At 48.8% G+C, this 23,752-nt stretch overlaps 1 protein-coding gene across 11 annotated transcripts in view; it reads right to left on the reverse strand.

Annotated features, from left to right (window-relative positions):
* Positions 1-880: 880 nt before the first annotated feature.
* Positions 881-23,752, reverse strand: part of RNF216 (ring finger protein 216) — a 78,091-nt gene continuing 55,219 nt past the window's right edge. For all 11 annotated transcript variants that reach the window (XM_032703877.1, XM_032703874.1, XM_032703869.1 and 8 more), the window contains 4 exons: positions 15,691-15,788; positions 13,098-13,320; positions 4,894-4,963; positions 881-4,340 (listed from right to left, as the gene is read on the reverse strand). In XM_032703877.1, the coding sequence (XP_032559768.1) occupies positions 4,021-4,340; positions 4,894-4,963; positions 13,098-13,320; positions 15,691-15,788 (711 nt within the window). In that variant the 3' untranslated portion in view covers positions 881-4,020. The remainder of the gene's footprint in view (positions 4,341-4,893; positions 4,964-13,097; positions 13,321-15,690; positions 15,789-23,752) is intronic.

Here is a 23,752-nt window from a genome sequence, read left to right on the forward strand (position 1 = left end):
CTGGGGCCAACCCCAGTGCTGGCTGTGCAGGGGGGGTGCAGCAAGTGCCTACGGGGGACTGGGGCCAACTCCTACACTGAGAGCAGCCACCCTTCACCACCACAGCCTGGCTGGGACCTGCAGGGCACTGGTGGGCTCCTGCTTGGCTTTAAAAAGGTAAAGTTGGTTTGAATAAAGCAAAGTTTGGGAAAGGGGCGGCTGCCCAGCTTCCCCCAAACACACACTGTGGGGGGAAAGTGGGAGGGCTTCGCCTGCAGAGACTGTCACCATCAGAGGGGGGTTTGAGCACTGCAAGGGCCAAAGGAAGGAAGGATGTTCATTCCTGACTATAAACAGGGAGAAATCAGGGCAGAGCAGGAAACGCTGAGCAGCTTCAATTGCCCTCACTGACACCCGTGTGTGCATGGCTGTGGCACCAACTGTGGCACCCGGCCTGGGGAGGAGGCAGCTTTGCCAGCTCTGGCAGTGGGTGCCTGCACAGGGAAGGGACTCTGGAGCTGCAGGAAGGACCCTCATCCTTCCCCTCTCCCCCAGCTGCCAACACACATTTCTTTTTTTCCCCTTAAGGCCAGATTCTGCATTTACCAACATTTACCAGTACTCCTGCAAGACGGGAACCCCTCCCAGCCTTCCTACCCATCCTGGTTTCCATTTACAGGAGAGACTGGAAACCATTTTCTACCCCATCCCGTTTTATCTTGGGAGCATGTGGAACATATTAAGCTGTTCCAGGAGGGTCAAATGGCTTTTGCCTTGCGACCTGTGGAGCTTTCACTGGCACAGGCTGGGATCTGGCCCCACGCCCTGGCATTATCCCAGCACCAGGCCAGCACAGGCAGGATGGGAGGATGATGTTTTGGCTGTTTCAAAAGCACAGAGGTAAAAGCCAGAGTGCACAAATTTATTTACAAAAATTCAAATTACAATATAATACAGGAACTTTTTACACACAGAATATTAGAACTGTTTACTACCAGAATGTAAAGAAAAATATTTTTGGGGTTTTTTCTTTTTTTTTTTTAAATAAACCACCTATTTATTTTCAGCTATTGTTATACAAAGTTGCAGAACATGCACATCTTTACAGGTTTTTTTTCTTTTAATACAACATTTTGCTAAGTGCAAATACTAAGTTTCTCTCTCCACCTTTAAGGCAAGTAAATGGGACACTGCAATTAGCCATAAGAAGTACCTGTTATGGGATCAGCCTGGGCACAGCAACCTCCCAATGCCTTTTGACCTTTAAAACCTTTAAATAAGTGGTTCCAAGGACTGTGGTGCAGGAGGGAAGAGGGGATGGAGGAGTTAGAGACCAGGTCACAGCTGGATCTGGTGGTTGTGCAGTAAGTTTTGGGGCTTTTTTCTTTTTTAATAAATTAACAGAGATTCAGAAACCACAACTCAAGGTCTCTCATGTTAGAGGGGAGGAGCAGCCACGAGCTTTGGCTGAAAATTTTTTTGGTGCCAGGGGTGTTTCCTTGGGGAGAGGAGCAGTGCTGGGAGCCCAGAGCCAGGCACGGTGCACATCACAGACCAGGCATCAATTGATCTTCTCTTGGACCCAAATAAGCTCTTGGTTTTGGAAGGGGACATGGGAATCACAGTCCTCTCTTCCCCTACATCCTCCAGGCTCCTCTAGGACCATAACCAGGGCAGCAATGACCCTGATGGGTCAGTCACCAACCTCTCTGCCTGACGCTTCTCCATCCCTCCTGCTCCACCTTTGCACCTGCCAAGGCTCAGTTCTCCATGCCCACACACCTCTAGACACACACTAAAAGGTGGGACTGGACCACTAGTTTTTGCTGAATCACCATCGTATTTCCTTCCTAGTTTGGGCCACTGGTTCAGCAGCTGAGCTGTGCCCCAGTTGCTGCCCCCCCCTCCTCTGGGGAAGGGCCAACACCTCAGGGAGCCTGGAGGGCTCACCCAAATCAGCTCCTGAGCCCAAAGAATCTCACCTATTAAAAGAACAGGATTACCTTTCAACAAGGGAAGCCCCCCCTGCTTCTTCTGACCTGTCTCTCTTTTCTTAGCCCCTGCTGCTGCTGTGACACATCCCTCCCTCCCCAAATCCAGCAGGACACCCTGCTCCTGGCTACCACAGGAATCACTCGGTGCAAGGCAGCATTTAAACCTGGCTAAAACCCAGCTGAGCAGCAAGTCAGAAAGCTCCTGCAGCCCCCAGAAATAAATTAATTTAAAAAGAGAAAAATTCCAGCAGCAAGGGAATAGCAGTTGGTTATTAATGCCAGAGAGAACACGGCATGGATGAGCCGAGCGGAGCAGCCACAGGGTATGTTCGACCCGCAGGCAACGGGAAAAAGTGCTGTCTGAGCTCCAAAAGCCATGGAAGTCTCCTCTGGGAGACCTTCCTGGGGACAACAGTCCCCAGATGCTGTCCCAGGCTCCTGTCCAGGAGCATCCCACCGACACCCTGCGCCCAGCACTCCCTGCACACCCAACGGGGGCCGGGGTTGCGGAGAGCGACACACGGGGGATTGGTAGGAGCTGTGAAGTGGAGACAGGGAGTTTTACCTGAAAAAAAACCAATTAAACCCACAAAACACCTGGATGCTCAAATACAGGGGAGAATAACAGGAGGAGAAATGCACCCAGAGGGTTCCCAGCAGGACAGAGCAGGATGAAGCCCAGAACAAACCATCTGGAGAACAACAGCACAACTGGGCTGCTAAAAGCAGCCCGAGAAGAGGGGTTTTTTTCCACTCCAACCATTTTCTTTTCTAGAAGGGGCCTGTACCAGAGAGCACAGCCAAGGGCTGTGGGGAAAAGGCTTTTTGCCACCCTCCTCCCACAGCCCAGCACTGCACCCGCCGCTTCTCACAAGGAAGTTTTGCTTTTCCCTCACTTCCCAAGCCCCGCAATACACAGGTTTAACTTTTAACACGCTTTTCCAAAGCCAGTTAAGCTGACACACACATTTTCAGAAGTTATTTAGTGCCATAGAAGCAGCCAGCTTCCTGCAGCATGAGGCTACAGTTGCCTGTTGGGTTGTGGGGGTTCAGGCACAGGGGCTCCCGGCCCACCCTGTCTGCATGCACAGCTATGGGAGTCATTCCCATTTTTCCTGCTACAGCACAGAGCACTGCCTACACATCTATCCAGGTGTTTCCCAGGCAGTTTTTGTAATAAAGGGCACAGCTTCAGCTCCAGGTGGTTCCAGCTTCTGCCTGAGCACTGCAGCCAGAAGCTGGAGGAGGTTTGGGATGCCAGAGGAGAACAGCAAAGTAAAGGCAACATTTTGGAAGCACCCACCTCTGGGGGAAAAGACTGAGCCCTTCAAAGGGGGAAAGTTCAGTTCAGCCAAGGATTTGGGTGCCCAAATCTGCCACTTGCTAACACCTCCCAAACAGAACATGGCTCTGGGCTTCCCACAGATCTCAGCAATGGGGTGGCTGCTGCAGCCCCTCACTCCACTTGCAGAGTGAGGAGTGCTAAAAATGCAAGACTGACTTGGTTTTGAATGGTTTATTTCTGCTGGGAGGTGCCAGCAGGGTCCAGGGATGCTGGAGAACATGGGAACCCCAACCTTGTGCCTCTCTGCAGGCAGAAGGATGGGGCAGCCACCTCCTGTTACCTTGTTCCTGAAAGTCCTACTCAGATGCCAAGTCTCTCCACCCTTCTCTCAAGACTCACATGACTGTGCAGCAGCTGCTCTGGCCAGCAGGAAGGAGGGATTTTTGGAAAGTCCCTGAGGAACAGCTGTATCCTTGTGCTCCACAAAGTCTCACCTTCCCTCCCACCAGCTGCCTGAACAGGCTTTGTCAAAACAAAACATCTGGATGCCCAACACAGGGTGGAATTCCACCCCTTGGAAATGCAGCACCAAGCCCTATTGCAGCAGGGCTGCAAATGCTGGATTGCAAAGGTTTGGAGAAGCCCTAGAGAAGGTGCAGTGCAGGGACAGTGAGTCCTCTGGCTGCTGGCTAAACCCAGAGGGGCCGGAGGGGGAAGAGGGTGATGTGTCGGGGTGGCTTTGCCCTGCAGTGACTCTCCAGGTCAGAACCGGTGCCGGGGCTGAGGGCCAAAGTGCATAGGCAAGTTGGGCTCCAGCTGCACGTTGATCTGGGGAAAGTCAAAGTTCACCCTCATGTTGGGCAGTGGGGGCACGTAGGGAGCGGGGATGGGGCCGATGTTGAGGGGGATGTTGTTGTACATGGGCCGGACGGGAGGCAGCGGGAAGGGCGGGTGCACGAAGGGGTACGGGGGCATCCGGGGTTGATGGAAGTTCTGAGGGACAGGTCTAGGGATTACTTCAATCCTCTGGATCTTCTCCACCGGCTTTTCCACGGGAGGGCCGATCCGCTTGAAGCTGTTCTCTGCAGAGGGAGGAGAGCAAAGAACCAGTCACCCCACAAACAGAACTCCCCAGGCTCCAAGGTCTGACATTTGCCATCGGCCTCTTCCATCCCCAGCACATTCCAGAGCCTGTTTCTCCCCACAGCATCACTGCTTCCCCTTCTCTTGCTCCAGGTGCCACGGAGCACAGCACCAGCTTTCCAGGCTGGCTGCTTTATCAATGCCACCCCACAAAGAGGGAACATCCCCTTCTCCCAGGATGTGGGAGCCCCTGTGCCCCCCACAACACAGCACAGAGGCTTTGCTGCCCTTCAGCTACTTTGCCAGGTGGAGAGGGGATAGGTCTGTGCACCCACGACACCTGATGCCACATGAGAGCTGGACACAAGCCTTGTTTGTGCCTGCCCACAGTCCCAGCAAAAGTCTGCAGGCAACAGTACTTTAAAGCTACAATGGATTCCTGGGAGGAACAAAAGCCAGTGAAGATACAGAGACTTGTCAGCAGCTGGGAACCCTATGCTGTCCCATTACCCTCAGTCTGATCCCAAAGCACAGCTACAGACTGGGACTTACCTCCATTCTTCTTCCTTTGCTCCTCTTCAGCCTCCTTCTGAATCTCCTGGATTATCTTCTCATCGTCTTCCTGGAAATCAGAGGAATATCCAAAGTCAGTGGGATAATTCCTGCTGCAGCAGCCTTCTGTTCTCTCAATGCTGTTTTTCTTTTCAGCACAGGGAAAACAGAAAAGGGTGAATTTTGGCTGAATTGCCCTCGTTTGGGGCTGGCCCAGGTCTAGCCAAAAGCAAGGCTGTGATGGGGCAACTGCAGCACAAATAACCTGCACTCTATGGAGTATGACCAAGAGGCTTGGATCAGCTTTCCAAAGAGATCAGCACTAAAATTCATTGACTTGATGGAAACCAGAGAACTGCAACCCAGTTCCACCCCTCTGAAGAGCTGTTAATCTTTTAAATGGCAATAGTCTATTAAATATTTACATTATACTAGCACTTGTAGAGTTTTTGGCCCAACAGCTGGAATTAACACAACTTAAATCCTGGCTCTAGTAGCTAAATGGTGCCATTTAGATCTTATCTGTAACTCTTAGAAGGGCATAAATCGCAATATGTTTCTTTAATGTCTGTCCGGAGGTTATAGCAAGAATATTCAGAGCTGCTGCTGAGAACACAAGGACAAGCCAGAAACTGAAACTGTCCTTCTGCCTCTCATCAGCCTCTGTTCTCTCGACGCAAAGGAGCATCGGCGAGATCAAACGGCGCGGTGAGGCCGCGGGTGAGATTCTGCACTGCACCACACAAAAAACAGCTCTCAGGGTCACAGAGCCCCCAGCTCCGAGGACAGAACTCCCTCCCAGTGCCAGGCACTGCCATATGTGCAGCGATGGCAGCGAGGTCCTGCCGGTCCCTGCAGGGCTGAGCTGCTGCTGCTCCGTGTCCCTCAGGGTGAAACCCTACCTGGCGCTTTCAGAGAGAGCAGCCAAACCTCCTGGAACGTGTCTGATCCTTGGTGCTGGTTATTAGGGAAGGAAGGTCGAGAACAGGAGCTTTTGGGTGACACATAACATCAGGCACTCTGTGCTCCTGCACCCAAAGGAGCGTTTGGTTTGCTCCAGCAGCTCTCCTGCAAGGGGAGCAGGAGAGTACCCAAGAACCCCACAAGGCACAAGGCTCTGCTCTGTTTGATTCATCCTCATTTCAGTACTGCCAAAGCACACAAATTTCTTCCCAAACGCTCTCAACAAGGAAAATATCGTGTATTTTGAAGAGTGCTCTGGAACTAAATTCAAAATATGCTTCATGTGTGCAGCTATTTTGATATTATTTTAAGCTTCCCAGTTCTCATCTCACAGTCCTGCACGTGTCCAGCAGCAATGCCTGGGAAGCTTGGGGAAAAGTCCCCTCCTCCACCACCAGATAAGGTTTCCCTGGGAGACTGCAGTTATCTTAATGTGCAGAAAGCAAAAAACTCAATACTTCCCTCCCTTTTATTATCCTGTGAGTCAATGGTTAAAATTAAGACTTTCCAGGACATGCCTTTTTTCTTTTCCAAGCAGGCTGCTTCCATGGACTGTTAATTACAGCCTATCTATCTCCATAAAAACTGCTGAAGAATGGCTCTTCTGAGCCTATAGGGAATGTCTAACTACCCCCCTTGTATCAGATTGTGATGTTCCCTGGCTGGAAAACCACCTGGGCATGTTCCACAGGCAACCAAACATCCCCTGCTCCTTTGCTGCCCCAGAAGTGCTCTCAAAGTGTTGCCCCAAAGCTTTAAGACTTCATATTTTTTAATTCTCAGACTATCTTTTTGCAATGCTGTTGAAAATGGAGATAATCACCACTCACATTTTATTGCTACTTACTGAAAAAGATGTACTTGAAGATGTTTTTTTGTTTTTCTTTTTTTTTTTTTTTTAGTTATAAGACAGGAAATATATTTTAAGCTCAGCTGAGCAAGACCACCCTATCTCCTTTCCTCACACAAAGGTACAAACCTCACCTTAAAGCCTAAAAACGTGCAGAAGTGTCTTTTAACTTCAAAATAAAAAGCTTTACTTTAGTCTAAGTCTGTGATTATGAAAGAAATTCTTTCCCATGAGGGTGGTGGGGCTCTGGCACAGGTTGCCCAGAGAAGCTGTGGCTGCCCCATTCCTGAAGTGTTCAAGGCCAGGTTGGATGGCACTTGGAGCAACCTGGGATAGTGGAAGGTGTCCCTGCCCATGGCAGAGGGGTGGAAATGATTTTTAAGGTCCCTTCCAACAAAAATCTACGATTAACCCTCTGAAATGGTGCTTTCCAGGGACACCACCACCCGTGACGCTGCAGTTCCAGTCAGCCCTGCACAAACCCGGAGAATCAGACACACCAAGAGCACAACTCTGCACATCCTCCTGCAGCAAAGGCTGCTTGACCCTCCCAGTTTAAACTGCAGCTGACCTCCTTCCTAATGGGGCTGGACACATCCATCTGCCCCAGGGCTGGAGCCACCTGCACCCTCACCAGGGTGACGCTGCTTCAATTACTGTGGCTCCCAGAGCGCCACGGGAAACACTGAACAGCAAACCCCATCTGCCAGGCCTCCAAACCCACTCCTAACTCCCAAGGACAACATAAAACACCCCCCACAAATGTAGCAGCCAGAGGTCCCCACTTAACCCCTCTTGGGTTTCAGCTCACAGCACACCCTGGGTGCAAAAAACCTGCCAGGAACAGACCTGGATCAGGATGATGAGTTCCTGACTAATTCTGCAAATTGCAGCAGAGGCACAACAAACCACGTGCCCAAGAACAGAACTTATCAGTTCTGTTGTTTCTCTACTGATAAAAGTGTATTTTCCCATTGGAAGGTTAAGAAGTGCTTACGCTTAATCCCACATACCAAGCCTTGGCCTGGAATTCTTTTTTTTTTTTTTTTGCATCAGTATTTCTGAAAAACTGGCATCCATTAATATCAAAAGAACAGAAATACACTGCACAAGATGCACCTTCCTACTTAAGAGGTTGGCATTAAATTTGGCAAGTGATGAATATACAGCACAGTTCAATAACTGCAGTATTTAGGAAAGAGCCACATCCCCGATGGAACAAAAGAATTGATGATATGTAAACAGCAAGATAATTTTAGGGTGTTCCTGAAAGAAAGCTGATGCCACAAGTTCTGCTTAATACATATTGTGCAAGTTGGAATTTAAAAAAAAAAGTCCCAGTGCTATTTTAGTGAATTTTGCAAAATACCTCTAATTCTTTGGAAGCAAAGGTTGTTTTTTGATTCCACAGTAATTAGAGAGATGACAGATTCATCGAAGGGTGAAGCACCCACACCAAAAATTAAGATTTCATCAGCATACTTATGGCTGGTTTTGTGGTGAGAAACCATTTAACATCACATGAGGTGGAGGCTGCAGATTTCAAAAGCTCCTTGTGTCCGTTTTCCTGAGTAGGTTCATGCCCCTTAATAAAGGATTAGATTATAATTTTAATAGCCTGTTCACAGGCTGTGTGGACTGAGGGGATTCATCTTGTCAAGTTACCAGTCATCTTCCTGTCAGCTGCTTTGCCTACAGCAAGAAAAAAAAAAAAGGGGGAAAGAAAGAAGAGAAAGAAAAAAGCAACCCCCCACACCCTGAGGGAGTCTCAACACTGGCCAGCCCATGTGTTTTTGGAGCAAGGATGTAACCTGGCTCTCCTGTGAGAGCAGAAATGCAGGCAATGCTCAGCACAGCCCTTCCCCACGCTCCGCTGCATCACGGGAAAAGGGAGGTGGCCAAGAGGAAAATGCAAAGGATCTCTGAGATGCATTCACCCTCTTTATCTGCAAACACTGCAGAAAACAAAAGTGCTTATTTAACAGCAGCTGTGTTTTCAAGAGGCAAAACAGGACTGAGCTTTGCCCCAGACTCACCGTCAGGATGTTCTGTGCAGGAGCCATCCCCAGTCCCAGAGTCAAAAAAAATAAACACTCATCCCTGGTCAGTGTGGGAGCCTGCCCTTGGATCCCCCACCTGGGAAAGGATCTCGGTGGTGTGGAGGAGGCTTCTCCTTTCAGCCCTCTCCCATTGAATCCAGGGAATGCGGGAGCACGGAGCCAATCACAGTAGAACGGATGGCTCGGTCTGTGGATGGATTAGCTGAGGAGCTGGGCTGGGTTGCTAAGAGAGACACTTTTTCATGGCAGGGAGGCCTGTTACAACAATGCTGGTGCAGGGGAGCCTCATCCAGCAACCACACAGGGTCCTGCCACAAGCAGAAAGAGCCCAAGGAGAAACAAGTTGCCCTTGGGAATGAGAAAATACAGCAGCAAAGGAGATAAAAAGCTCGGCAAGTCACACAGAGACAACCTCCCCCCAAATAAAACCTCCTCTGCCCAGAACAAAAGTGCCAGCCAGGGAGCTTTTGAAAGCTCTGTTTTTATCTCCTGTGCTTCTCGTTATCTTTAATTATTAAGTGTCACAGGAAAGCGGCTGCCGCCTCCTGAAAGGAGGGAAAACAAGAGACCTGGTGACTATTTCTGGGCTGTGCAACCCCTCCCCTACTTTAGAAAGTGTTCCACCACCGCTGCCTCCCCCTTTCTGCCCCCTTTTACTGCTCTCTGTTTCCACGTACGTGTGGCCGCAGCCGTTACTAATAAACTTGAAATGATTTTTCGCGACAGAGGCTTCCAAAGGACTGAGGGGTTTTGTTTCAAATCATTCCCAGATCAGCTGCGGAGAGCCTGAGCAAGAACAGGCATCGGCTGTCTCCAGCGTGTTCCTCCATGCAGCAGGAAGCAGGGATAAAAGCAGGCTGTGTTGTAACTGGAACAGGGCATCCGCAGTGCTGCAGGAAAAGGGGGGCCGGGATGGGGACGAAGCACACGCTGGTGTTCAAGAAATGCAGAGTTATTTTAGCAACAGGCATTCCACATGGATGGCTTTCTGCGAATTCCCTGGATTAACCATACGCTTGTGATCGAGGCATTTTATAGCAGTTAAAAAAAAAAAACAACAAAAAACAAAAATCCACCACAAACCCCACATCCTAAATTTAGGGGAGCTTCCCCCCCCTTCCAAATCCTGAAGGCAGTGTCGTGCACTTCATGCATTTCCTTAATGCATTTGAAGTTTTGCACAGTGTTCGCTCAGCATCATCTTTTTATAACACCAGAAGGAGGGATAATTGCAAACACCTCATGATGATTAGCCTTTTGCTTTGAACTTTAGCAATGGGCCTTTGGGAGGGTTTGAAGAGTTTACTGAAAACATCTTAAACTTTGAAGCCAAAAAAAAGCCTCTGTGCAACATTACTGATAGCCCAGAGATGAGTATTAAATTCAAAATGATACGTTCGAGAGCAGAACCTGGTTTACCAAAACAGCCAGAATGCATTAGTCAAATTGCATCACGGGATTTGTAAAAGCTGGATAAAATGCACACAGCAAGCTCAGGTTTGCCACAGATATTTAGAAATCAGGGCAAACACAGCCCCCGTGTCCCAGAGCCAATTTATAGAATCACAGACTATCCTGAGCTGGAAGGGACCCAGAAGGATCATCCAGTCCACCTCCTGGCCCTGCCCAGGTCACCCCAACAATCCCATCCTGTTCCTGAAAGCATTGTCCAAATGCTCCTTGAGCTCTGGCAGCCTTGGGGCCGCAACCACTATCCTGGGGAGCCTGTTCCACTAAACAGGCACCCTCTGGGGGAAGAACCTTTTCCTAATATCCAACCTAACCCTCCCCTGACACAGGTTCATGCTGTTCCCTTGGGTCACCAGAGAGCAGAGATCAGAGATCCCCCTCTGCTGCCCCTCATGAAGAAGCTGCAGACCCTGATGAGGTCTAACCTCAGCCTCCTCTTCTCCAACTGAACAGACCAAGTGACCTCACCTGCTCCTTGTATGGCCCCTCTAGACCTTTCCCCATCTTCATAGCTTTCCTTTGGATGCTTTCTAACAGCTTTATTCCCACTGCTCCTTCCCGAGCTTTGTCTCTGGCAATATTGCATCAGCCCCTTCCCAGCAAGCCAAGCCAGAGCCGACATGGGCTGCAGGACAGGCACATGAGGAGTTTTGGCCAAGCAGCTTCCTGGGAAGAGCTCCTGGAACATGTTCACCTCCTACAGGGGCACAGGGCACCAATTAGCTCCAGAAGAAATGCAGGGATTAAACAATTCCTGCTGCCCACAGCCCGACTGCAGCTTGTCCCAGAGCCAGCAAATATTGCAGTGATACTCTTCAATCAGACTCCAGCCTGATTACAGCGTAGGGACAAGATTTTAACTAACCTTTAATTATGGGAAAAGTTGAAGCCTCTGTTTTACTCTCTCAAGATCACTTGAGACAAAGACTAAGAGAAGTTGCCGCTCCTAGAGGACTGTCTTTAATTTGTTTTTAACCCAAGCTAATGAATAGGTTTTACTTATACTTTCACAAGAATCATTTCAGGCTCGGAAAACATTAAACATTTAGAAAAGAACAAGGGTTCCCCATTTTAAAGAAACCTGAATTTTGCTGTAAATAATAGGGAGCGAGACCCAAACCAGATCCTTCACAGATGGATCCTTGGGTGGACATCATCCCTGACAATGGACAGGACACTGCTGATGCAATGGTCTTCTGCTCTTTCAAATCCTCCAATTCCTTTCCCCTCTTCACACCTACCAGAATAACTCCTGTTTTCATGTCCCGTATGAGAGCACAGATCACCCAGGAGGGGCTGGGATGGTGTCACTAAGCCCCTTATGAAGGAAGAAAATACACACACAGGTACCCACCACCATTTCAGCTTCAAGCCAGCAGCTGAGTTTCACGTTACTCTTTGCACTGCAGCAAGGACAGTCACCCAACTTCACCTCCCCAGCCCACCAGCGCTCTGTCATCCAAAAAATAATAAAAAAAATACAAGGGCAGGCAGTGCCAGCTCCGTGCTGACAGCGGGAAATTTTTCTTTGCCACAACATCGGTTAATTAGAGAGCTGGAAAGGGCCTGGTGACAGTGGCCTCTTTGTGCTGCTTATTTATTTATTTATTTGAAAGTACAGTACGAGCTTTTTGAGGGGCCTCATGTTTTCTCTGGCTCTGAACAAACACCATCACCCAGCACAATCAGCAGCCTGACGGGAACAACGGATGACAGCGCTGCCGGACCCCGGATTTGCATCCTGGTGGAAAATGGGGAGCAATGGGACAGGAATCCCAGAAGCATGTAACCAGGTGTTGGAAACGCTAGAGGGGTGCCTGGAAGGAGGTGTCTGTGTTGGTTTAACAGCTCACATTGACAGGATAATGCAGGGAATAAAAGCAGGCAAGCAGAGGACTAGGAAGTTTACACTGGTTGAGACATGCTGGGAGATCCCCAAGAGCCTGCAGGTAGAAGGGAGGGATTTAGAGTGGCTTTTCCTTGGCTCCCTGCAGACACAGGACTGTGCACATCCCCTGCAGAGAGGGGGGCTGGGAGCAGCCTGGAAAGCTACAGAAGCCCAAGACAAAGAAACACTGGGAAAAAGGAAGCTCAGACAAGCCCAGGGAAGGCAGATCCACATTGTTGCTCTACAGCTTTGCTGAAATCAGGAAATTCAACTCCTGCTCCTACCAACATTCCTTCTAGATTTCTGGTATTGAAGACCTCTATTTACAGAGATGCTGCAGCAAGTTTTCCCATGTCTGTCACAGCTATGAGCTGTATTAAGTTACTGCAGCTTCCCTCACAGCTCTCTCCATGCTTCAGCTCTCTCCCTTTGCAGCTGTTCACAACAGCCCTGAGAACGGACTCAACTACAACTCCAGGCTACCAGACAGCTTTCCAACAGGTCCATCTCTGTGATGGGACTCAGAACCAGCAGTCAGATGATCTGGGCACCAAAACCACAATTACCTTTCCCTCCAGATGCCAAGCCATGCCAACATCATCTCAGCTGCAAAAGTAGGAATGAGTCCCAATAATCCCAATGCCAGCTATTGTGCCTGGAGCCAGCAGTTCCCCACCAGCTCTTTCCACAAGCCTCACTCCCCCAAACAGTGCTCAGAGCACTTCCAGCCCTCATCTGACAGAAGCTGTTTTACCTAAAGTGACACAAGCTCCTTCCAAGCTGTGGTCAGATGTAACCCTGTGCTGATACAGGACAGTGTGGTTTTTAGCTGCCTTTGGGAAGGAAAAAAAAAGCTGTGCTGGCTAAATCCAGCTGTTCTCCCCAGTGGAAGGCGCGTTATTTCAATGTGCCGGCGCAGAACAGCGATTGAAACCGGGGTGAGAATCATTCACAAAACCCCTTTGTTACTTACTGTGGGATCTGTCCAGAGGGAGCACTTGGCACAGTCCTGGCAGGGCGCCCCAGGGGAGCGGGGGTGCTGGCAGAAGTGGTCGTAGCCGTTGATGGCAGCCCGGCAGAGGTAGCACATCTGGGCGCCGCAGCGGCACGACATGCGGTTGCAGCCCTCGGACTTAATCAGGCCGGTCCCACACTTGTGGCATTTCCTAATCCGGGCAGCTGTCATCTTCTCTTCTCTGCAAGGAGGAGGGAGAAGAGTTACCAAAGGGGTGTTTGACTCACCAGCCTGCGGTACAACTACTGTTACCCTGCCCCAGCCATGCTTTAGCCCCCTCCTCTTTCCTCCTACACCATCCCCACACTCCATTGCTGTTCCAAAGAGGTCTGGGCTCAGCTCCACTTGGAGCCAGCCCACGACAACTCAAGAACAAAATAAGTGGAAAAAAAAGTCAATCACTGGCTGCATGCTGCAGCCCTGATCCTGGTTACCATGAGAGCCAAAGCACCAGGCTCTGGCTTGGGAGGAATTGGAGCGGCAAGTTCAAGGGCCAAAGGGCACGTGGATGCTTGACTTGGCTGCAGAGAAATACAGCCAGGGAGATAAAGTTCAGGAAAAGCAAACCCTTGGCTGTCACCTCTAGCTAGTTTTATGTTGCTCTGGCTACAAGCTGCCACGACCATATATTCTTTTCCAAGCCTGGCTGCTACGCTCCAGATTTATTTGGTTTTTTGTTAAATTTAAATCAGGAAGTGAAAAATAGTCACATCTTTCCCCACAGAGTCTCGGCTTTCCCTCTTCTCCTAAAATTCTCCTAAGATTTTCCAGAAAATTGGAAAATTGCTGTTTTAGGTTTAAGAGATGGGTTCACTCTAAACAGAGCACAAGTGGGAATCCAGGACAAAGCACAGTCCCTGTTCCCAAGGGACACTCTGGCAGCGACACGCGCTCCAGCACAGGCTCAGCTCGCAGCAATACTATTTTGGCACAGAAATGGAAGAAAGCCTCGGTCATTTAATTAAAAGACTTAAGAATATAAATTATCATCCTAAGGGCCAATTTCCTAACCGCTGGAGATCACGTTACACTTTAATTCACAACCTAGAAGTGAAATTTGATGACAGAAGAGCAAAGACAGTGTGTTTTCATGGAGGGAAGCAGTTCTGTGCTGGCCTGGCAGTGGGGAAGGATCATCCTTAGCCAGGTACCTCCACCCAGCTAGTTCAGCAGACCCACAAAGTCAACACACGTTTGGGAGATGGCAGGGAGGTATTTTTGAGGATCACAGCCCCACAAACTGCTCCAGCAGCACAACCAGAGGAGCAGGGAGTGGTGAGGTGGGAACTTCACTACCTTGCAGTCACCCAAAGCTCACACAGTTATACCCAGTATGACCTGCTCTTGGGCATTTGGAGATGTGCTAAGAATAGAGACAAAAAACCCAACTTGAGACTGACTTTCCTCTGAGCTGCAGCTGCTCTTCCCTCCTCTACTCAACAGGATGCTGTCGATGCAGATTTTTTTTTTGGAAACTTTGAGCAAGGCAGGAAGTTTGGCCTGAAGTCCAGCTGTGCTTCCCTTTCCTTATGCAGGGCTTCAAAAGGAAGTTTTTATTGTATCAGACAGTAGACTCATCTATGCACAGCAACATTCTGCTAAAGGTTTTGAAACCTGTATTTTTTTCCTTATTAGGGACATGACAACTCGTTCCTCCTCCCTCTCACCCCTCTTTCTTACAGGGAAAGGAGTGGCAGAGAAAAGAATTGCTATCAAATCTGTAAAGATTTTGTTCTGAATTAGGGACTGAGGGATGAGCAAGCAACAGTTATTCAAACCCCATTCAGAACCTCAACTCAGGCCAGACACACTAAATCAGAGGAAAGGATTAGGCAATGTGGGCAAGCCCCACTCGGCTGCACCAGACGTGTAACTCCACGGATGAACCTTCCCTTATTTCCTAAAGGCAGAGGATTTTGTCACTTATTGTAGCAACAAGAGAAATTAAACTGCAAAGGAATTCACAGAAACACTCGGAATTGACACCTGCCCATTTCAAAATGTGACTCCCTTCTGTAACAATTCCTACAAACTGGTTAGAAACAGGGACAAGCTTCTGTAAGAAAACACATCCTCTCCCACAAAGCAGCAGCTGAGCAAACAGTGCAGGTCTCCACTCCAGATTTTCACAGGGTAATAACGACTTACTGTGACTCAATCCGCTTCTTTGCCTCTGTGCAACACCTCCCTTCTCCCCCCAGCAATGCTAATGGGGGTTTCTCACCTCCAAGCAGGACCAGGTGCCAGCCTGAAGACACCGGGGCAGCCAGAGGAGCAGGCTGGGCTGGTGACAACTTTCCCACATTCTCGAATTACCAGCTGGATCTGCTGCCAAGTATCTTTCACAGACAGAAATCCCATCCTGGGAGCCGTCTGACCCCTCAGCTCTGACATCCCCAGGACCTCTCTGGTGGAAGGCACTGACAGCCAGCAGAAATGGAGGGTCACAAGGGCAGTGGGGGGTCTCACCCCCTCCACACCATTGCCCAGTGTACTCTGATTACCAGTTCATCCACACCCCCATTTTTCCCTGGTTGTGGCATTCACTTACATGGATGTCCTGTATTTGATGTCATCCTTCTCAGCCAGTTGCTCACAGGTGAGGTTCATGTGCTCCTTCCACAGCCCCTGGCACTTGCGGCACGTTTCCTGAGGAGGATAACAAACATCAGAGGAAGAAAAGACCCAGCACACCACTAACAGCACCAGGAACTGGAAGAATTCCCATCTCTTCTCCCACCAAGCTGCAGGTTCTCAGCTGAGGAGGGGGCTGGCAGTATGGTACAGAGGTCTGCAGGTCTGTCCTCTGCTGAAGACCAAAGTCCATAAATAATTGGAGCCAAGGGACAAGGCACAAGAAAATGGATACAAAATTAATCCATAAATCCTAGTTCACCTAAAACTCCTGGGACAGCTACCAGGTTCACTGATTATATCCCACAGGAGACTGCAGAGGTGAAAATGTGGTGCCTAAAGTACATCAAGTTCATCTGTTTCCTGACCAAGAACCTCCTTCATATAAAGGGCTTTTAGTTCTGTAGGCGATGGAAACCTTGCAGCTGCATCAAAAACTGTGCTTCACCAGGCATAAAAGCAAATATATACATATATAAAAAAACATTTTATAAAACCTCACAAAATAGAGTTAAAGCAGTTTACACAATTAAACAGCTTAAAAAGGCAGAACGTGGAAAAACATCCATAAAACAGAGATGAAATATGAACAAATATTTACAAATTTAACCAGAATAGCTGAACTATACAAGTGACTGAGCTCTCTTGTTCTTGCAAACTCTTAAGCAATAAGCCTCTAATACAGGACTGGTAAAGCTGCATGGAGCAGGATTGCTGTGGAGGTACAACTGGCATGGGAGCTTGGACCAACACTGGGGACAGAGTTGATTTTTTGGCTGGCTAGCCAAAGAAAACATAATTTTGTTTTGGGCCAAACAAGAGATTTTTCCTTTAATTTGAGGAGGATTAAAAAACATCCAGATCAAACTTGAAAAAAAATACATGTTTCACAATCCAACTGTTTCATCTCCAGGATGGCTGGGGCTCAGGTTCTCAGAGCCAACTTTCCCCCTGGCAGGAAAACCCATATGGCTGTGCAGCATCCTCTTCCCCTGCACACCAAAGAAGGTCCTAAAAGAGCTTTGCCCAGCCCTGGTCTCACTATCAGCAAAAGACGACGACTGCAGAGACAGATCTTATTTGATTGCATTGCCTTAATTTTATTTTAATGAAGAAATTGGACGTTTATATGAGACACGATAGAAGAAACTGCTTCGAGACACACGTAGGCAGCAACGCTCTTTTGATCGCAAATCAGACAAACAGGATGAAGGCCAAAGCTTCCAAGGAAGCCACCCCAGGAGGGGGGAGTGTGAAATGTGGACTTGTTTGTATCTGTGCTCGCTGGGAGATGCCCAACAGCTTGTGCTTTCATCTGGAGAATGAAAGGCTCCTCGTCCTGGCTGCTGAGCCGGACATGTTTGCAGACTGCGGGGTAAGGGCTGGAGCAAGAGCAGAGCCAAGTGTATGACTGGGTGTCCCAAAAGCTCAGCAGAGGATTTTGTGATCACTCACCTTGCAAATGCACCCCTTGGCAGGCAGGCCCTGGTTTTAAGGGGCAGTAAATACCTTGGTTCTACTGATCCTCATGAATCATTCATCACACCCTGTATTTTCCTGCTAAAGCTGTTAAAACAGGCACCATTTTGTGTGCATTTTTGGCAGTCCACATCTAGCTGTTGGAAGCATTGGAGGATCAGACTTGGAGCTGCTCACATACCTCGATGAGGACCCACCTTCCCCCTTTATTCCCAACACCTGGCCACATGCCATTCCAAGATCAAAAGTGCCTTATGGCATTTTTTTTTTTACGTACACCAAGGGTTAAAAACAGCCTTTGGAGCCGTGTTACACAGAACTGCTTTCACACGCCAGCAACAGAGATTTAACAGCTTTTTGCCAGGAGGGTTGGCACACTTTCCAGCCAGGAGCCTGCTATTCCCAATTACTTAACTCCAGGAGCCTCCTCTGCTGCCGAATTAGAAACTATGCCCTTCTGAAGCAGATGGTGCCGCTTAGACCTTCGTCCCAAGTCATTCCCCTTGCCTCTTCTTACTGCCTCCAGCCTGGCAGCTACTGGAAACAACATTCTCCCTGGAGCCCAGGCTGCTGTTGTTTGCCAAACAGTTGTCTCCTGCACTCAGGAAAAGGCATTTCTGTGCACGGCCATGTAGATTCCTGGGATGGCACGATAGGAGGTATCCGGTTCTCCATGTGAGTGCAGCACAGCGGGTCCAACACAGCTGTGCACATTTCTGGGATCCCTCCCAAGTGGTGTTGTCCTCGAGGAGCTGCAAACCCACAGGCAACTCTGCCTGTGCCAGTACACCCCGTGCAGGGGATGTTCCTGGGGCTTCCAGACTCTCGAGTGTCACCTGGTGCTGCCTCTGACCGTGCCACCACGTCCTCTCCAGAACACAGGCAGGGGAATATGGACCATTCACGTGTCATTAGCAGAACCTGATGCAACTTTTCCCTTTGCCCAAGACAATGGCACATTGTTGGTGGTTACAGGAGCTCGTGCGGGACCCCTTCACATAGAACTTGGAGGGAGCCCATGGTTCAGACAACAGCAACTGCTCCAGTGCCAGAACTGAGGCCACAGCCCTCACCCAAGAAAAGTGACTTTGATTAATTTTTACTGAGTCAAATCCAACCCACTTGACTGATGAGGGTTTTGCACATCTCACACGACGACAATTATGAACTCTACAATTTCCACAATGGGTGCTTGTATTTTCGAATCAGTTTTTTGCTTGATAATGGAACATACTCTGCCATTACCATATTAATTAACCTAAACACACAGTAGAATAGCTGATTTTTTGCAACCAGTCTAGATTATTTCCATGGGAAGAGCAGCACTTGGCACTAAGACTGGCTACAGCAATATCAGGCACCACATAAACCCACACAAAGAGGGAACAAGTCCTTCCCAGCCCTGAAATCTACTCCAAGTGTAGCAGACAAAAAGCAGGTCGGTCCACCAAAATAAAGATCCTTCCCAACTTTTCTGGCACACGTTCCCTTTTCTGGTACCCTACTGTATTCATGTAGGGGTACCTGAGTTTTAGTTTTAACAGCACCTCAGCTAAATGCATCGTTTCTGGATGGTGAGAATTCCATGTGTTCTCCTGCCTTCCCCCATCCCTCTCCTCGCAGGCAGGTACAGCCAACCCAGCTCCCAGCTTCCCCAAGAGGGACAGAGTGTTTGTAGAAGCCTTGGCATTGGGAAACAGCTCCAAACCAGGCACGGATACGGGAGATTAAGTATTTGCTGCCTGTTACATCTGCCCGAGTTTGGCAGGCAGCCTGGGACAGCCCATTAATGCCGGGCTGAGGAGGGGAGGATGTGATGGAGAGGGTGTTTAATCGCACCCTGTAATCTCCTCACTGTACATCTGTTGGGGGTAGTGGCTCTGCTTCCTCCCCCCCTGGCCGCCAGGAAGCAGCCAGGATTAACACAAACATGTTTGGGTTCAGGAGGATCCTTTGTTCCCAGAGTCAGCGGTGTTTCTGTGCTCAGGGCCAGCCTGGCTAAGGGTGGCCACTTGGCTTTTAGCACCACAACCCTTAAATACCCTTGTCAGTTGTCCCAGCACCTAAAAGTGGTAGCAAGGAAGTGTTTTATGCAAAACCTACCACCTTCCTTCCTCAACACTTCCAATGGATACTACAGTTTTAAGCACAGCCTAAACTTTTTTTCTTCCAATCTATCATCAACTAAAAATGGACCTCTCCAAGGTCCAGCCCACATATCAGGGGGTGAAAAAAACCCCCAAACTCCAAGGAATCAACTTCTCCTTGCCAGTCTCCACGCCCTCTTGGCCACAGTCAGGCTGTTGTATGCACTGCTGGCAACGTAGATGCAGCAGCTTTTCCTGATTGCAACCCAAACAAATGCCACATGGACAGAAACATCAGATGATACGCGTGGATCCCAGCCCGACTGCCCACGGCATTCCCGCCTGTGCCGTAGGAGTTTACACGAAGCCATTTACTGACTGAGCAAAACGCAAAGGGGGTGGGGGAAGCTCAACTTAAACAACAACAGGCGATGGACCCGGCTGTCGGCACCGCCCTCCGCTCCCAGTGGTGGCTCTGAGCCAGGTCCAGCGCTTCCCTCAGCTTTCCATATGTTGGTTAATTAAAGCCTTGTGCTGCTGCTGCGATTCCCTGCATCCCCCAGGAAGGGCGAGGTGCACACTCCAGTGGTCTCTGCCGGTTGCACACATGGGGATGTTCGGTTGCACACATGGGGATGTTCGCTGGGAGGGAGGTAAAACGCCCCGTGAAATGTCAGGACGGAGCCCCAGTGACTGATTCGCTGCTTCCTCCTGCTCTCGGACACACAATAGCACAGGCCAACCTCAAACAGGCCCAGTTTTACCCAAAAGCAGATGTGAATGCAAGTGTCTCAGAACGGCACCTCAGGGCCACTCTGTACTGCACTCATTTAATTAAAGAGCTTCAATTCCCAACCAGATGAGTTAATGGGAAAACAAAGAACCACACAGCCTTCCTCCCCACAAGGTCTCGCTGCCCACAAAGCTGCACAGACCTTAACTAAAAATGGATGCAAAAGTAGCTAAATGAATACAACCTTTAAGCATGGATAAGCTCTCATGAACACACTCCTTCAGGGCTGTTTCTGGGATTTCCTACATGCTAAGCTGGGATAAAGAGACTGTAATCCAGCCCAAGACAATCCGTTTGGGTGAGAGACCCCTCTTTAGGGATGTACAAACACCCAGCATGGGGAGGTGGGACCCCAGTGCAGAGAGAGCTCCTTCCAGCACCAACTCCTGTGGGAATATTCCAGTCCTGGAGCTGCCGGCAGGTACCAACCCCAAAACACACAAAATCCAGGCAGTGCGGAGAAACGAACGCCGTGCCTTGGATGGATGATGGGGTGAGGAGCAAGGGGCTGGGAGGGTGTCTGTGGTGCCAGTGGGTGTGTTTGTTGCTCCCCCGGGAGCTCGGCTGTTCCCCGGGCAGCGCTGCCGCTCAGCGGCGGCCGCTCTCACCACAGGGACAGGCAGGAGGAGGAGGAGGAGGCAGCAGCCAAGAGAAACCCAGGAAAAACTGAGGTTTCCTCTCCTGAGCACGGTTTGTTCTGCGAGGGGAGAGGTTGCCGGGAGAAATAAAGCAGAGGCACAAGCTCAGACTAGGCTTTAAAAACGCTCCAGGGTGTAAAAACAGAGACCTAAGACTGACTGAGAGTTAAAAGCTTGATAAAGAAAATATGCATTTTTATCCAACACCACCGAGAACCATAAAATAGAATCATTAAGGTTGGAAAAGACCTCCAAGATCAGAGTCCAACCTTTAAAAAGGTTCATTAGAGCTTTTATATCAAGCCCCCTTACCAAACATTATGAGTCCAAGCAATGCCTCCTGTTTTGCCTGCTCTTGTAAATTCAGCATATTGTACTCCCTTCCCATCTCTAAGACACTGGGGATACTCAGTGCCCTTTTCCTTTCAGAAAAATGCTGGCAGGCTGGTTCCCACGAAGTTTTGGATCATTTGTGTTCAAATCAGACAACCAGAAATATGTGGTAACTCCCACCTCTTGCCTAAGTCAGTAGGACTATCTCATATCTGTAATTCAGAAGTTCCTGGAACACACAGACCAAACCACAGCAAGTTTTTCCTCTCCCCAGAGCTTGACTTTAAATGGTCAGATCAGCAGCTGGTTTGGGTGAAGTGGTTAGAGACCTATGGAGCAAAAATATCTGCAGCTTCATGCAAGAAGTGCTGCTCAGCACCAGGATGACCCTGGAGCTGGTCAGAGGTGGAAATGGTGCTAGCAAGAAATTGCTCACTCATCTCACACTCAGAGTACAAAAAGCCAGCTCTCTCACTGAGAAAGATCATGATTTAATTTCAACTTGTACAAAACGAAGGCTTTTTCATTATTTGAGTTGCTTAAAAAGAAGTATCTTTGTTTCAAAGCTACTTTCTCTCAAGCTCCAGGGGCGTGAGGAATACATCAAAAGGTATTTGCATTACACATCCATCACAGCAGGATCCCTTCCCCTGAGCTGAGGAACAAGTGTTTCTCACAAGGATAAGCTCTCCCTCCCAAAATTACATTTTTTCAGAAGCTGAGCAGGTTGGGATCACACACAGCATCTCTCCAGCTCAGCTCACTGGGAAGTTTAGTGAGTGGATTGGCTTTGTGACCTTCCCAGAGGTGGCAACCCACCAACCTGAATCCACTTGCACTGCAAGTAGAGGAAACCACTGCTTGGCCACTTTATAAAGACAGGTTAAATCTAGCCTGGGACCTCACACTGAAGATGTTGGCTCCATCACTATACCTGAGGTCATATCGCTCCTTCCCAGGGAAAAAGTTAAGAGAAACTCGGCACATGCTCCTGGAAACACATCTGTAATTGTCAAGCACAGCTTTGAGATCTGTTGGACTGATTGCAGATAACAGTTACTGCCTTCCCAGCCAAGGTAAATAATTAAATACCAGCAGAGGAGTTCAAAGCCTCAGCAGCTGCCCCTCCTGCTCTCCCCCAGTGCAGATTCCCGAGCCCCATTCAGCAGAGATCCAGGAGGTTATCCATGTAATCTCCTACACAATCTCACACAAAAACGGGATGCTGCTTCCAATAGCTGGAACTCAAGTGATGAAATCTAGCAAGGCTAAATATCTGTGGAGTTGGTGGAAACAATAGAGACCTTGGGAGAGGAACAGACTTAGATTTCAAGACAAGCAGCTTGATTTTGAAAGGCTAAGTCCAGGAAGGTCACTCCGGGGGTTGCACCCAAGGATGCCAAGAAGGTTAATAAGGCTAACCAAAGCAAGGTATCTTATTTGCAGAGGTACCTGCTAACGATGCATTGTGAGACTCCAGAGGAGGAACAATTACTGAAGTTAATTTTGAAACTTCCCTCTTGCACCACCACATGATAAACAAATCCTCCCATCACCCCCGCCCCAGACACAAATCCCTACCCAGGGCTTTGGGTGGCAGGAACTGGAGAGAGACTCCTCCAGATCTGTCCTGTTTTTTGATGGTTTCCCTACAGTCTCCCAGATTTTATCACAAAAGGATCAGCTCAAGGAGCTCTATTACAGGTGTCCTCTCCTCCATCAACAGTTGCATGGAGACCTAGGTTTATGTAACACACCTACAAACCACTTTTAAGGAGCCTCTGCAATATGGCAATTTTGATGGTAATTTAGCAGCACTAACCCACTTCACTTTCAATTTAAAGCCTTTTTAACTGTACTCTCTACCTACAGCAAAAGTTCACACTCTAGGTCATCACAACACCAGCAAGGGATGGGAAAAGGTGAACTGAGCAGAGCAGTGCTGGTAATTAGCTTTGGTCTAGGTACAAATCCACCCTCAGAAACTGGGCAAAGCACAGCTTGCTCTGCCAGGGAAATTAAAGCCAAACGAGGGCTAACTAAACTGGTCAGAGTAAACCAAAAATAAATAAAGTGTTGGGGGATGAGCAAAGATCAAGAAAATAGAAAGCAAACTGATATCTGGCCTCCTTGAAATCTCAAAATTCAGATGATTTCTTTAGTGCCTGTGTGGTACAGGGTCACCTCTCACCTGCTGCTCCCCCCACAAGCTCTGTGCAAACAGGGCAGATTTGCACTCCTGAACTGAGCCACACAGCAGCCAACCCTGAAACTACAGTATTTATAGCCACAGTACTTACAGCAGAGCAATGAAATTGGCCCTGTGAACTGCTCACCTCCACCTTCACCAGTGTGACACTGACTCATCTGTGGCTCATTCACTTTGCTAAAATAAAGCAGTGGTGAAACCAGAGCCCCTGGCCTGTCCAGCAGCTGCTGAAACTTCTAAAAAGGCAAAAGCACCGAAAAGTGCAGTGTGATGGAAGAGCCCACCAAAGCTCCAGTGTAGATGTGCACTGGATTTCTTCTTGCATCACAAAAACTGTTCAGATGCCTGATCAAAATAGTAACAACAACAATAATAACAATAAAAGATATCAAGTAAATGGGTATACACCAAAATAAAACAAAGTCCTGAAAACTAATCAG

The sequence above is a fragment of the Chiroxiphia lanceolata genome, chromosome 16 (assembly GCF_009829145.1).
Source record: "Chiroxiphia lanceolata isolate bChiLan1 chromosome 16, bChiLan1.pri, whole genome shotgun sequence".
NCBI classification, from domain to species: domain Eukaryota; kingdom Metazoa; phylum Chordata; class Aves; order Passeriformes; family Pipridae; genus Chiroxiphia; species Chiroxiphia lanceolata.